This window comes from Nasonia vitripennis (assembly GCF_009193385.2).
Source record: "Nasonia vitripennis strain AsymCx chromosome 5 unlocalized genomic scaffold, Nvit_psr_1.1 chr5_random0002, whole genome shotgun sequence".
Classification (NCBI taxonomy): Eukaryota; Metazoa; Arthropoda; class Insecta; order Hymenoptera; family Pteromalidae; genus Nasonia; species Nasonia vitripennis.
The window spans coordinates 598,653-614,675 of NW_022279652.1; the positions used below are offsets into that span (position 1 = coordinate 598,653).

At 38.8% G+C, this 16,023-nt stretch overlaps 1 protein-coding gene across 1 annotated transcript in view; it reads right to left on the reverse strand.

Moving 5' to 3' along the window:
- Positions 1-16,023, reverse strand: part of Msh4 (mutS homolog 4) — a 462,579-nt gene that overhangs the window by 212,448 nt on the left and 234,108 nt on the right. Inside the window, 1 exon segment of the mRNA NM_001159771.1 lies at positions 11,578-11,764. Coding sequence (NP_001153243.1) covers positions 11,578-11,764 — 187 coding nt within the window.

A 16,023-nucleotide genomic window follows, 5' to 3' on the forward strand; every position in this document is an offset into this window, starting at 1 on the left:
TCGAATTTCAGCACCAGAGCACCTGCGTAATGAGAACGCTGATTCGACTCTGACTGGGAAAATGCCAATGATTTTTTTTTATCTTCGTCGACCAGATTGAGGTGTGTATTATTCACATATATTGTTTTCGCATGTATTTCTTTGTTTTTTATATATAAAAAAAACTAACGGGCCCTTCCCTCTAAAATCACACAGCTTTACCAACTTGTTGTCGGCTGTGTTATGTAAATTTTATGTTATGATCAAATATGATTTTGCATTAGAAATTATAAACATTTAAATTATTAGCACTCGGGATCTATTGGCAGGGAACAATTCCTGATCAACCAATTTGCTCCGTTTGAAAATTATGAATTTATTTTTGTTAATATTTTGAGGGTAAAATTGTTCTTTTCTCTAAAATGACTTTATTTTTAGCTAATTTTGGCGGTTTGAGAATTTCTACTTTACAAAATTTGGACCTTCAATAATTTTCTTTTCGACTCAAATGTTTTCTTAACACGTATTTTAACAGATTAAATGAACGCGAACAAAGCTACGATTGATTTTAAGTTTGGAAAAATCGAAGCTCTCAAGATGGCCGCCCCCTTGTTCCCACGCTGTTGGACCGGCACAAAGGCTCTGACACGACGCCAAGCTCTCCAAGCGACGCTTCACCTCGACTATGCGCGCAGTTTGAAATTTGACACTCGTCTTTGTCGCAAGTATAACGCGTACTTTGTCTCTTATGGAATTTTTCACTGCGCGGACACTACACTGATTTTATATTAATTTATTTTCTTAATGGACCAAATTCACTCGCGTAATGTTTAAGTTTTTTTTTATTATTCGAAATTCGTTTTAATTCAATCTATTTTTAGCTATTCATGCAAAGAAATCAAGAGTCGGACAAGAGAGAAGAAAAGTTATACCGTGTCGGCACAAAAAAAAATATCTTGGTGGGACCTCCAATTTTTGTTACGGGATATTTTAGATAAATATCCCTTGAAAATATTATTTATTTTAACGAGTCTGATGTGCACAGACAACTATACAGCTATCGAGCAAAAAGCATGAATGGTCACGTCATGCGTTTCGCTCCCACGATCGATTCTTTTATTCTCTCCTTTTGTCGCGAGTGTTTATTGAACCACTGAATATTTATTTAAGTCTCTTACCTTGTATTATAACATGTATGTGTCGTAGGTTTGATTGCTCTGATTTCTGAAATCTCTACCTTTGTGCTTTATTGGAATTCGGATTGAATGGTTTGGAATGATTTAAATTGGCAAAGTTGTGGTCCAAATAATTGTATATTCTCCTCTCTATTTTATCTTTTACAGATCTTTCGTCAAAATGATTTATGAAACTCTCAAACCAACAAATAGGAAAAATTGATCTTTCTTCTCTATCTCTACTCTAACAAATAAACTCTCGAACAAATAAATCTGATCTGAAGAAAAACTCTATATGGTCCGCCGGCTTCGTCGCCCGATCACGGAGTGGCGAGCAGCGTGGTTCGAGAGCGCTCGGAAGAGGTTCCGGACCTCCCACGCTACCGCCAGCTTACTTCCCCTCAGCCGCGCTACAATGTCGGTGCTTGTTGCACTCATTAGGCCTTACGGGGCCTGGCAACTAGCTACGCACCGAAACCGCAACGCAGCTCCGCACGTGTGACTCTAGCCGTTCGGCGGGGAAGTTGTTTAGGTCAGCGAGATTCTTAGCCACTTGATACTTTTATGGCCAGAGTCTCTCTTCTTCAAAAATATGATCGACACTTACCTTTTGTCGTGCGGGTCTCCTGCAGTGCTGGGTCCTCCGGCTACCTGCTTGGCTTCGGTGAACAGTGTTGTAGACGATTGGGATTAAGGGCCGAGAGGAATTCAGGAATAGCGGTGTCGATTAATTCACTCCCAATTTGCGTTCAAATGTTGTATACATTTAAATTTGTGACAGACTTATGATGTTTAATTACGTAGGATACCGCAGATACGAGAGATGATTTATTCGAGAGATTTGTTTGTAATTTACTGATTCCGATAATTATTGATTATGAATGGTTTCACTTAATTCGTGTTTCGACTGATTGTCTCGGAATTTTCATGTCATTTAGCCCGAAGATCTAAGGTGTACTGCGCGACAGATTCTAAGTTAAATCTAATCGAGAAAATTCTTGAGTGTTTGCATTTTTTAGCCCGAAACGAACTGACGTAAGGCGTCTGAAAATTAGGATTACTAGATACGCGTGCTAATCCTCTTCTTAGGCCGTTCACTGTTTGTGCATTTCTTATGCTTATTATTCTTGTTGAAATCTGGTACATTTATATTTTATATTGCCAAGTTCAAGCCAAGTTCAATATACATTGCCAAGTTCAAACGAAGCTCAATACGTATAGTATAGAGCGCGCCAGAATAAGTGAGTGCGCTAATGAGTGTATGAGGGGACGCACACTTGTAAGCCTCCCCTTCTGCGGTATGTGTATCACGTGATTATAAGCGGTATTGAAACTATACGACATAAAGTTACTGCGCGACTACGACTCTGTCTACTTGTTAGTGTACGCTCTTGAAGCACACGCATGCTCGGCATGCTTTGTATATATCCACTACAATATATTCTTTTGTTATAAACAATATTTCCGTCTACCTCACTCAGTATCTGAACAATTCTTGGAAATTTAGTTCCTGTTACTACCCGGCTTCTCCTTTTTTGGCTGTTGTTTGTCGTTCCGAGTCGTGCTGTGCTCTGTTTTAAGGTATGCGACTGCTTGTTTGCACAGCTGTAAAGTGCCGGTGGCTACTGCTTGAATCTTTTTTTACGTTGAAGAATATTCGCAGCTTATGCCGCTTTTATTTGAGTGCGTATGTATGGCCGTTTGGTTTTTTGTAATCGGGCCACCACTGTTATTTGTTTGCTAGGCGGGCTTTGGAAGACTTCTGGCTCGTGGCTGGTGCAGGGCGTTACGCCGTTTCGCGTATGTGTGGATCGACGTGGTTTTCACGTTAGTGCGCATCTTGTAGATGTCTGTGTGTGCATTTCCTGTAGTCTGTAGCGCTTGTTTTATGATGCTGTGATTTGGGAGTTCGCTCTCTTGTTATAATTTTTGTTGTTAATTATTCAAATTGGTTGTCATTAGTTTCGATAAAGTCTCTCTCGATTTCGTCGTCTCTCATCTTCTCGCGTTTCTGTATAATGTATTCATAGTGTATTCTGTTGAACTTAAGTGAGTCACATCTGATAAACAAAAAATCCAGCTACTGAATTTCATTAGTAAGGATAATCCTATGTCCATGTGTTTCCGTTCTTGGGAGTTATTCGAATATCCCCTTTTTCTGAGCACAAATAAATACGTTTGGACAGTAAAAACTCCAAATCAATTGGAGAAATTTTGTTCTAAAATTCTCGGCCTACCGACAAAGAGAGAAGTTTTAAGAACCGCAAATGCTAGATTTGATCATTGTGAGTTGAGTAATGTAGAACTTTTCTTGAATTTACAATACCATCCATACAACAATATAAATTTTGAAATGAATAAAATTCAGTATGTTATTCACCTATGATATGCATGCTACTTTTCAAACATCCTATTATAGAAAAGATCCGCAGCCGCTGTTAAAAAAGTCTTTATTTATTAACTTTGAGCCACTTGTAGTTATTTGCTGTTCAGGGAAAAACCATTCTCTTAAAAGCACTTCTGTCAATGTACTGGAATTTAAGGTAAAATATAATAGTACATCACACAACTAGGGGCAAAAGTTTGCTTTTTTTGAGCGAGTATGATAATTGAGCACGAGTGAGAGTCAAGGGCGCGGAGACGGACATGGATCCTTAATTATTATACGAGTCTGGGAAAGCCAATTCGCTACTTGTTGTGTACCGTGCTTTTTATAATCAGTCCATCGATAACGCTCTTTTGATCCTGCTTAAGACAGCAGAGTCGTCCAGAATCTCATAGTAAAGTCTTTACATCTGTGACCTTCGTTTCTTTGCATCAGTCCGAGGAGCGTTTCGTATCTATTACCTCATGGCCTTCGTCTAGCATCAGTTTTACTCAGCTATATCGCCATGTCCTTCCCTTCTATTCTCTTCGTCATTCCTAACCTTCTTGAGAATTGTCCTTACGTAGTTGTTTACTGCGTACCAGCCATCCTTCGACGCTAGCATAGCTGTCATCATTGACTCAGGGGTCACCCTAGTCTAAAGGTAACGCGTTCAAACCGTTACGTATTGCGAACAGTCACACACGAAGAGAACGAACTAGCAATAAAAGCATGGACGCAGTGGATACGAAAATCGCAAAAACTGCGTAAGATAGTAATTTACTTTACCGTATCGTCTATTAGTCCAGCCAACAATACGTGGTATGAAGCGGTTCGTCCATCACCCCTTTCCACTGGAGTCCTATCGTATTTGCCACTCAGCCAGGGTTTGTTCCTTCGCGGATTTCCAAACTTTCTTCTGAGTATTATCACCACGCCAGCTTTCTTCGTATATATTCTTTTGTTCTGTTGCTAGAAAGTAAATCGGCGGCATACTTGAGATAACGCACACTGCATCTTTTGATACTGTTCAGTAGCGACCCGCAATGCACTTCTCCTCTAAACTGTTGACAGCTTTTGTGCATAGGACTTAACCAACATAGCGTCTGCCCATATTGGGGTACCGTATAACATAATTGATGTAGTTACACTGGCTAGAAGTACTCTTCAACCCCGCGTTCGTCCACCCACATTTGGCATTAGTCGCGATAGTGCAGCATTGACTTTTGCTGCCTTATTACTCATCCTGTTGAGATGCTGCTCAAACGTTAGTCTCGCGTCCATGGTGATTCCCAGGTACTTAATGGTCGGCTGTGAGTCTATTTGGTGTCCGTCCACTGACAGCGTTATTGTCTCAATTTTTTTCTTTCTGGATATAAGGATAGCCTCAGTTTTATGGCTAGCAAGCTTAAGTCTAGTCTGCTTTAGCCAATCGTCGATTATACCTACTGCCTCGTTAGCGATTTTCGTCACCTCTTCTTTTTGTTTTGCTACTACCACTACTGCAATGTCATCTGCAAACCCTACAACCGTTGCTTTTTTGGGTAGTTCTAGCCTAAGTACTTCATCGTACATAATGTTCCACAATAATGGGCCAAGCACTGACCCTTGTGGGACCCCTCCGGTTATTTAATAGGTTTTTGTACCGCTTTCTGTGTCATACAAAAGAGTTCTGTCTTTCAGGTAGTCGGACATAATCCTTCTCATGTATGCGGGTACCTCTTTTTTTCGTAGTGCCTCGTGTATCTTGCCCTAGCTGGCTGAGTTAAAGGCATTTTTAACATCTAGTGTAATAATAGCACAGTACTTTTTGGCTCCTTCTTTCTATCTCTTTCCCTCTATTGCAGTTCTAGCGATGTCAACTACTAAGCTCACGGCGTCAAGAGTGGAGCGATTCTTTAGCCGTATTAATATTATGCTAGTCCTCGTGTATTTTAATGACTTGGTCCATTTCAACGCTGATTATGCGCTCTAAACTATTGCTCGGGGTGTCCAGCATGCAGAGTGGTCTGTATGAGGCAACTTCTCCAGGTGGCTTATCTCCGACCAGGCGTTGTTTCTTCCAGTTTTAAGGAAACGTTCCTTCTTCGAGACATGAGTTGTACAAGTCCACAAAGACATCGGGGCGTGCCTGTATAGCTTGTTTTAATGCAATATTGGGTATGCCATTCAGGCCTGGAGCCTTGTCGTTCCTAATTTTTTTACATGCAGCCAGTAATTTCTTTGTGGTGATTGTTGTGACGATTTCGTCATTTGCCTTCGCTTCAGGAATAGCTGTTACTTCCAGTTGAAGCGAAAACAGTGTGGTTACAATACGGGTTAGCAATTTTGGGCTCTTAGAAGGGGGAATATAACCTTCCTCTATCTTTTTTATTACCACTAGGTACGGTCACCACCAGGGATCCAGCTTAACCCTGTCCTGTAACTCCGGCACCGTCGTTTATTTTCTCGGATTTTTTTCTTGAGAATCAGTTTAGCATCCTTCATTTCTTTATTTAGGGCGTCTACTATTTCTCTACTACGACCAGTCTTGTATTATTTCTTCGAAGCTCGCTGTTCCCGTCTTCTGGTTCGATGACACTCTTTGCGGGCCGCGTCAATTTCTTTATCCTACCAGTATACTGGCGGTCGTCTATTGTTAGGAGCCCTCCTTGGCATCGTTGCGTCGCAGGTTTGGGTAATATTTTCTATTACCTGCTCGACCTTATTATTCGCAGATCCAAACAACTGTATTTCTTTCAGAACTAGCAGGAAATTCTCCTTATCATAATCCTTCGTATTCTAACCAACACTTTTATTCGTTGCCCTCCCGTTTGATCTCTGCTTTGATATTTTTATCTCCATTATTATCGCTTGGTGGTCACTATTTGTGTAATGATTGCTCACAATCCACGATCTAATTAAGCCAATCAGGCAGCTGCTGACAAACGTGAGATTTATGATGGACCCTGCATCTATTCTTTGAAATGTGTAAGAACATTCCTGGTTAACTAAGACCAAGTCGACGAGAGCGAATGCTTCCAATAGCGCTCGTCTTTCGTTCGTCCTTCGGCTGTCCCACTCTACTGCCAGGTGTTGAAATCGCCTTCTATCACTATTCGTTTTTTTCCTACAGCATCCTGTACTATCCGATCTAACAGTTGTCTGAATTGTTCTGTCGACGTGTTAGAAGAAGCATAGCAGCTGTAAATATGTGCGCCTGCGACCTTAACGCGTACGAATCCTTTATTACGTCTCGTCATTTTTTCCTGGAAAGCGACGTCTCCGCATGCCAATATCGCCGCTTTACCAGTACTGTCTATACCCCACGATGGTTTGTCCAGGGCTCTGTATCTGTCATAGACGATGGCCATGTCGATTTCTGTCTCACGGACATGTAGGTCATGTACAGTCGCGCAGTGATTCATATTCAACTGCACTATTTTCATTTTCTTTCTCTTTTTTTTGCTTTCACTGCTGCCCGGTAGACTGGGCATGCATAGCTACTAGGGTGTCCCAAAAAACACGAACTTTCGAGTAGCAAAAATCTTGATGCAGTTTCATATTCCGGCATAGCAAAAAGTTAGCCTGCATTTTTTTCAGAATTTTTAAATTATTTTTTCGCACCGCTCAAGCCTCACAAAGATTTTAAATGTAAAACCTATACAAAAAAAAAACGGTCTGATGCTTCGAATTTATTTTAAGCATGATGTAATATAGTGAGGTCAATTATTTTTTGTGTACGTGTTGCCTGTCAATTCAGAATATTATAGAACTGAATTTCATTAATAGGCTTGTTCAAAGCTGAGATATTCAACGATAAAAACAGCAATTTTTGCTATATTTAGAGCCTCATACAGCCCACAAATATTAAGTTACGGAACTAAGATTTTCACTTTACTGAAGTTTAACTCTTTGTCAAGAATTGACCAAGGTGTCGTTCACCTAGGAATATTTTATAGGCTTTTTGGATCGTAGGCAAAAACTTTAGGGCTTGGGTCGGGGCGGTCACTCGGGTCAAAATTTTCACGATCATGCTTTCCGGTATTTCTATGGGATTGTCAGCTATGAATATCTCTATTTATTTTTGACAAATATTAGTTCAATAAAAAATATCATTGTTTACAAATATTCTTTAAAATCAGTTTTTTTTTTTTTTAAACATACACAACCTAAACATAATTTAAAAATGCTGAAAATAATACAGGCTAACTTTTTGCTATGCCGGAATATGAGACTGCATCAAGATTATTGCTACTCGAAAGTTCGTGTTTTTTGGGACACCCTAATGGTCACTCTTTCCGCCTGTACCTCCTTCGCAGAGTACACAGTTGGGTTAGTTCTTAAACTTCTTTGCTTTGTGCCCATCTTTTCCACATTTAAAGCAAAGCTTACTTCTGTCTTCAGTTACTGTGCAGTTTATACCAATGTGGCCAAAATCTAGACATTTATAACACCTCCATTTCCTTATCAACTGCGTCTCTACATGCAGCAGGGGTCAGGTGACAAACCTCTGCGGCTTCTAAGTGAGAATGCCCCCCCCCCCTTAAACTCCATGGGGCCAGCGCCGACCACCGGGGCTTTCAGTCGATCGGAATCGACGGCGGGACTGGGCTCTGTGACTCGACCCGCTTGGGGTAGTAATGTTATTAACTCACTATCCACGTTTAATTTATCTTTGGGGCTCTTCCCCTAGCCTGTTTGGTCCACGGAGCATATTTCATTTCTGCTCTACCCTTCAGCCGGTTGAGGAGACCTTGACGCACCGATGAGCGTTACCCTATCCGCCATCCAGGGGACGTGCTACATACGGGGTATTGGCATCTCCGCGCAGTGAGTGCGTGTGTGTGTGTGTGTTTATGTATACAATTATATTTTTAGAATTACTCCGTCAATGTCGATAAAATTTGACATGCATATCTATTTTTGGATTCTAAATTGTAGAAAAATAGTTTTTTTTTATTTTTTCAACTACTTTTTTTATGACTATTTTTTGATTTTTGAAAAACACTATTTTGCGTTTTTTTCAATCTTCCTATTGTTACAAAAAATTCAGCTATAATGTATTTGAAAGAGATATTTGGTCTTCGGGATCGACTGTTTTGTTCAACAAATAAACTGAAAAAGGTGATTTTTTTCTAAAAATTCATATCTCTGAATCTAAACATTATAACCTCACGAAAAAATTCATGTCGATAAGTCACGTGTAACTATATCCCATTTAAATTTTAAGTGATTTGATTTGAAACCTTTTTTTTTTTTTAATAAATCGAAAACTGAAAAAAATGAGTTTCCTTGTGCCTCGATTACGGACGTAAAAAGTTTTTATTGCACTTAAGATTTTGGGAAAAAGTAGATATTTTATGTGTTTTGGCTAAGTTCATTGCACAGGTTTTAAACCGCTATGGTTCTTAAGATATCAAGGTTTCAATTTTTTTTTGGAAATTTCCTGATTTTGCGTATCTCTAAAACAATGTAGTCAAATGCTTCAAAATTTCATTTGGTGACTGACCATAAAAAAATCTGTCTGCTGCTAAAATTTTAAACGATTTCGTCAAGCGGTTCTCAAGTAAAAAACATTTTTCTTAAAACTTTTGCTTCTTCTTAGAGGGGTGTCGTTGCACGTCGTTATAGTCCCTTGCGAATTTTGCGACTTCTTTTCCCACCCATCCGCTCATGTACGATAGACTTTTTTGATACCCCTCGTCCTAGTGAGTACCATAGTATTTTATTAAGAAAATTGCTCCTTTAGCAAAATAATTAAAATTAATAATATCAATTAGTAAAATTTTTTATTCTTTTTTTTTTGAGTTCAGTTATTATAAAAAATAACATTTTTTAACACACCTCAGCATAAAGATAGTACTTTATCCCCGGCGAGTCGGGAATAAAGAGCTACAGGTATGTATATAGAAACGGAGGATTCAGAGGAATAACAAGAATCAACGACGAATTTAACATCGGCTACTATACCTATACCTATAAGGAGCACTGAGCTTATTCCTCGCTGTTATAATATATGCGACAGTAGAGCATACTTTTGCCCTTGTGCATCTCGATTTGGATTTTAGCGTTTTTGCGTGTGTTGTATTATTGTATTTGAAAACAATAATAAAAGCATTACCATATTGTATATTCAAACAATATTTTATTTATTGGAACTACGGATTTAGTTGGAGAAAGCTACGTGCGAATGAATTAGGAGCGGTTTTTCTTGAGGTAACAATACTTTGCACTTATTGATTTTGTACGCGCGTTTGCTTGTTTTACACAAAACAAAGGTAATGAGTTAATGCCGTTTGTAATATTAAATAAGTTGCTTTGTATTAAGCAACAACTGAATGAAAATACAATGATTAAATAATTAAATTGAGTGAAGTGTAAGTGTGCGATTTTAAAGCTTTCAATTTCGTTTTACTGTGTCGCGACACGCGGTTTCGTGCAAGTAGCGCGCACTAATAGCTTCTTCTTGGCCTTAAAGTTGAGCGGAAAAGAGAGCGCGAGCCGGGAGCAAAGGGGTTTTGTTCCCAATCGTAGGCGATAAGTAGGGGGTATCACGCGGTCTGACTGCGGTGGTCAGCGCGAGACCCCCTGCGGAGACTGCAAGACAACGCGAAAAAGCTGATAGACTAGCGGCACGAGATTCGAATGAATTGGCCGCGACAGACTTGTAAACAGTCGACTACGTTAGCTGTCAATTTAGTTTTATCGTAAAAATAGTTAAGGAATCGCTCACAGAGATATTTTCTCTCGTTGCATTGCGTTGATAATTGAAAATAGGCTAGACAAGATAGATCTTTTGTCTATACGTAACGGTATCCTGGAACTCTCAAATTTCCTCTTTATTCTCACCTATATAGATGTCTTTAGCGAGCTCCTCCGAGTATGTGGGTCCTTCTAACCTCAAAAGTTTAAGATTAACTCAATACATTTTAAGATTGCTATTGACCACAGATGGCGCTACTGTAGTGGAAGTATAAAGCCAACTTTCGCACTAGCGAACTCACTCGATGACTCAAGTATATAAAGGTAGGACCACCTAACCTCGGGGTTGCAGATAGTTAATCAAACATGACCTAAAATCTGCGCATGAACATAACCTCTACACGGATATCTAACGTCCGGATATCAACGATAGATAGTGCTGCAAGATGTGGAATCTGGCGGCGGAATATCTGCGGAAGACCTCTTGGGTTACTGCATAACCTCTATACCGAGGTGGATGAGCCAGTGAATTGGGCGAGCCAGAAAGTTAGCAGCATACCCCTCTGTACTGATACCCCTCTAGCTTACCTACTTAGATAAACACAAAAATCTCTAAAATATCAAAATCCTGATTTTGACTAAAATTGCTATATCTGTAAATACACACACGAACGCGCTTATGTGTGTGTGTGCGTAAGAAAAAAGTTATTATTCATTTTTTGATAAGTTGAGGTCTAAGACTTCTTATTGCTCCTAAAATGCCGATTCAATATTGATGTTTTGTAAAATATAAATTTAAATCTATATTTTGTGTTTTCAGAGTTCAGAGATCCATAATCTACAAGTATATGCTATTTTCATTTTTTTCGCAGATTAAACGATTTTAGTAAAAATCGGGATTTCGACATTTTAGAAATGCGTATGATAACCTTTCTTTGGGTTATGTAAGCTTGTATTAAATATAAGCAGTTCTACATAAATGAAAATCATCGTATAAGAATTTTGCAAGATTTTGCAAGAAAAATGATTGCGATTTGGCTTGTCGAGCGAATTTTGGCCACAAAAAGCGAATTTTGGTACACTGTGCGTCAGTACGGAATTGATTTCGCAGATATTGTCACAGTAGAGCTAATTGATGTGGTTTCACCGAACGCGTGAACGCACTTCCTCATTCTCGGAGCTCTCTTATTAGCGTCTGCGGCTGACATTGTCTGCTAACGTCATTTGCTGTGTCTTGGTCACGCAAAATTTCAGTGCGCAAGATTCGAATATCTCGGTGCTTGTTATACACTTATACATCGTGTTATCTATCAATTTGCTGTGATCTATCTATGTTGAATTTTATATAAAAATGCTTATTACTGTAATACTTACGAATGATGGTATCTATCAATTCACAATAAGCTTGCCTGACAATATCTAATAGATCATTTATTTTTGGCTTTATTGCAAAGCATCTCTGTAGGTTCGACGAGGTAAAACCGTGATTACAGCATGCATCTTTATGAATAAGTTCAGAAATAAGATTTTGAATGCAGGCGTAGCTATCTTTAGAAATTTTCTGAAAATTGAATGTATTGTTAATAACAAATCGTAATTGTAAAGTAAATTTCTAGTAAAATATGGTCAAACTATTAAATTTCATTGAGACATTTTACTTGACACAAATATAATTTTTTAAGCTTATGTTTCTTTCATTAAATAAATCCCTCAATATGTAATAGACCTATTTAAGGTTTTGAAAAAGACTTAATTTTTAATACAATTCAACTATATCAATGGCTAAGTGAAATAACAGCGTATCCCAGCAGCGACTTCGGAAATGTCGTATCCCAGATGCAATTTTTTTTTCCTAATTTTATAGTAGCAGCACTTCACTTTTAACAAGTTTTTCAATGGCTTTAGTAGAAAAAAATAAAACCTCAAAACTAAAAAATCACTATAAAAGAAACTCATTTACAAAATGTAAAACGGATTGTTTTCTTACTATGTACTAGTAAAAACAAATAAAATAAGACTTGGTGGGTAAAATCCACTAAGTAGCAGCTAAGATACAGGTGTATACGAACGGATACACACGCATACATCCGTACAGACGTTTCCTAAAAAGACTATTTTTCAACTAAAAATGCATCAAAACACACTTTCTACATGTTTTTACACAAACTTGAAAAATTTTATTAAAATATTCTTTCTAATTCATATGACTTATTCTCTGAACAGTCAAAAGCTTTACCAGACCAAGTTTTTTACATGCATTTGGACATAGAATATGTAAAAAATAAGGTTAGCACCTCGTTTACCATAAGCCTACAAAAGGTTGTGGACCAATTAATAACACAGCCCCACAATAAAAAAAATTGTAAGTCCCAAAAGCTTGACCACGGTACTTATATGTTTTTGGGATCGCTGAATCCGAATCCAGGGTCATTTTAACCCCATCAGATCTTAAGTCAAGGTCAAATAGGGGACAAATTATCAAAATACATTAAGAAAAGACTAAACCATGGTATCTTGGGCTTTTTGGGGTCGCTAAATGCGAATCCGGGGTCAGTTTAACCCCATCAGCACGTTCTCAAGGTCAGCTGAAGGTCAAATTATCGAAATACATGAAAAATACACTAAAACCATGGTATCTTGGAATCTTTTCGGGCACTGAATCCGAATCTGGGCTTATTATAACCCTATCAGGTCATGGTCAAGGTCAGTTGAAGATCAAATCATAAAGATTCATAAAAAGTAAAATCAGGTTTTTTTTCGGTCGGCTAAACCCCTGGGTGAAGGCTTTAGAGCCGTCATGGCAGACAAACAGCAAAAAATTACGATGCAGGGATTCGGAACCCCAGTATCGGCGGCTGGTCAGGGTGATCAAGCGGGCCCGCAGGCGTCGTCATTCAGCGATCGCAGCTCTTTGTTAGTGGGAAACTTGCCTTTCGAAGAGTATAATACTACAAGAATTTATCACTTGAGGTCTGGTGACCAAGAATGCCTTATAGCAAAACGGGATAGTTTTTGTTACATTTGTGGCAAGTATGAGACCCCAAAAAATAGAAGAAAAATAAATCAAAATATTAAAGAGCAGTACAAGAACATGTTTGACTTAGACATGAAAATTGACGAATTTGATTGGGTTCCTAAAATCATATGCGGAATATGTAGGAAAATGATACAGAAAGGCATAAATGGTAAAACTGAAGTAAAAATGAAAGTGCCTACGATATGGAAGGAATCTTTAAGGAAAGAAGACTGCTATTTTTGTAATACGAATTTGATACGAGTTAGACGGTCGGTAGGAGGAAAAAACGAGAAGTTTTCTACGTTATTTGTTGGTAAAGGGATTGATGGCGGCTTTCTGGAAGAGCATCCTTGGAAGGCTCCTTAAATAAAGAGAGTTTTCGTCGTTTCAAGGTTTTGTTTATTTATTGAAATTTGTAGGGCCTAAACGCGTCGTAAGTGGGCGAGCTCGAGGTTGTTGGGTTCGTATCCGGGGCTATAAGCCGCCAGATGCGCCTCTTGGTAACGAAGTCCGGGGCTAAAGCCTTCCAGACTCGTTGGCGCACGAGGTGAGTCCGGGGCTTATCGGCCTTCCAGACTCTGGGAGCGTGTCCGGGGCTGCTGCCGTCCAGACCGTTCGGTCGCCGGAGAGCGACTGTCGCTCCGCGCGAGCTGCCGCTCCTTTTAACCGCTCGCGCGAAGCAGCGCCGAAGCCGCCGCGGAGAGGGGGAACACGAGCGCTCGCGCCCGTGCCGCTCAGCGCGGACTCTCGCAACGGCGCGAAAGTTCCTTACAGTACAGGCTTCAAATTTGCATGGAGTTAATAGTAAAATCAAGTCGCACATTAATTACGCTAACGTTGAAAGTGTCACGAAACCTATATATGAATCGTAAATTGATAAAAGAGAAGATCCACTGGGTACGTACATAAGTGGAAGTATGGATCTTGAGGAAAATTTAGAAAGACATGATAAAGATGAAATAATAGAAGAAGAAATGGAGGAAGGAGATGTTATTGCGGAAGAAGAAAAATCGCCTGATGAAGACAATGACGTTGCTAGTACAAGTGATACAAGTGATGAGGAATACATCCCCTATAATTCTAAGAAGAAGAAAGGTCCACTTACACAAGAAAAAGTGAACGATCTCATACGCGATTTGGGCCTACCAAAGGATGAGGCGGACTACTTGGCTTCATGGCTAAAAGAAAATACTAATGAAGCTGCAAAAATTCAAGTTTCTTACTACCGAGACAGAGATAAGAAATATCGTCATTATTTCGCTAAAGATGAAGAATTTTCCTTAGTTTACTGCAAAGATATAGTTGGGTTGATGAATTGCTTTAATCACGGATGTTACAACCCCAACGAGTGGAGATTGTTCATCGATTCGTCGACGAGAAGTTTAAAAGCCGTTCTGTTACACAATACAAATGTTTATACAGCCATTCCCATAGGATATTCGGTAATACTGAATGAAGAGTACTGTAACATGAAAGTAATATTAGACCGTATAAAATACAATGATCATAAATGGCAAATATGTGGGGATCTTAAAATCATAACAATACTTCTGGGGCAACAATTGGGATTCACAAAATATACTTGCTATTTATGTGAATGGGATAGTAGGGATAGAAAGAATCATTACATAAAGAGTGTCTGGCCCCTTAGAAAAAAGTTCGAACCGGGTTCTAAGAATATAAAAGAAAAGCCACTTGTTGATCCATCAAAAATTCTTATACCACCTCTGCTCATTAAATTGGGACTTATGAAACAATGGGTAAAATCTTTAGACAAAGATGGTAGCTGCTTTAAGTATCTGTGAAATCAGTTTCCCAAATTAAGTGATGCTAAAGTAAATGAAGGAATTTTCGATGGCCCTCAGATTCGTAAGATGATAAATTTTTGTTACGAAAATGAATCATACAGAGAGAGAAGCATGGTTATGTTTAGAGGACGTAATTAAAAATTTTCTTGGAAATCATAAGAGCCCAAATTACGAATAAATAGTTTTAAATTTAGTAAATAGTTACAAATATCAAGACTGCCTAATGAATCTAAAATTACACTTTTTATATTCGCACGTTGATGAGTTTCCAGAAAACCTAGGTGATTACAGCGAAGAGCAGGGAGAGAGATTTCACCAAGATATCAAGAAAATGGAGCGCAGGTACCAAGGAAGATGGGACGTAAATATGTTAGCAGATTACTGTTGGTCGTTAAAAAGAGATCTACCATCAACATCGGAGAAGCGGAAGCGTAATCCGCTTCGTAGATCATTTGACAATAAAATAGTTCGTTACCATAAAAAAGAGTAATGGGCTTAATATTTTTACGGGTATTTTATTGAATTGCATATACTTCTAACAAATTTAAAGCAAATGAAGGAGCAGCAAACTATGATATAGTTTTAAAGGATACGATTGTACTTGCATATATATTGTTCTTTGCTTTATGGTTTCCATTACCTTTTGCATTGTTTCAGTTTATAACTATTTTTTTCACTCTCTTTACGTCCATGACCTTGAACTAACCTTGAACTGACCATAAATATAACCTTATGGGACTATACTGACCCTGGATTAGGATTCAGCGACCCCAAAAACCCCTAATGTCATGGTTTGATTTTACTTTTTATGAATCTTTATGATTTGACCTTCAACTCACCTTGACCATGACCTGATAGGCTTGTAATAAGCCCGGATTCGGTTTCAGTGCCCGAAAAATTCCAAGATACCATGGTTTTAGTGTATTTTTCATGTATTTCGATAATTTGACCTTCAGCTGACCTTGAGAACGTGCTGATGGGGTTAAACTGACCCCG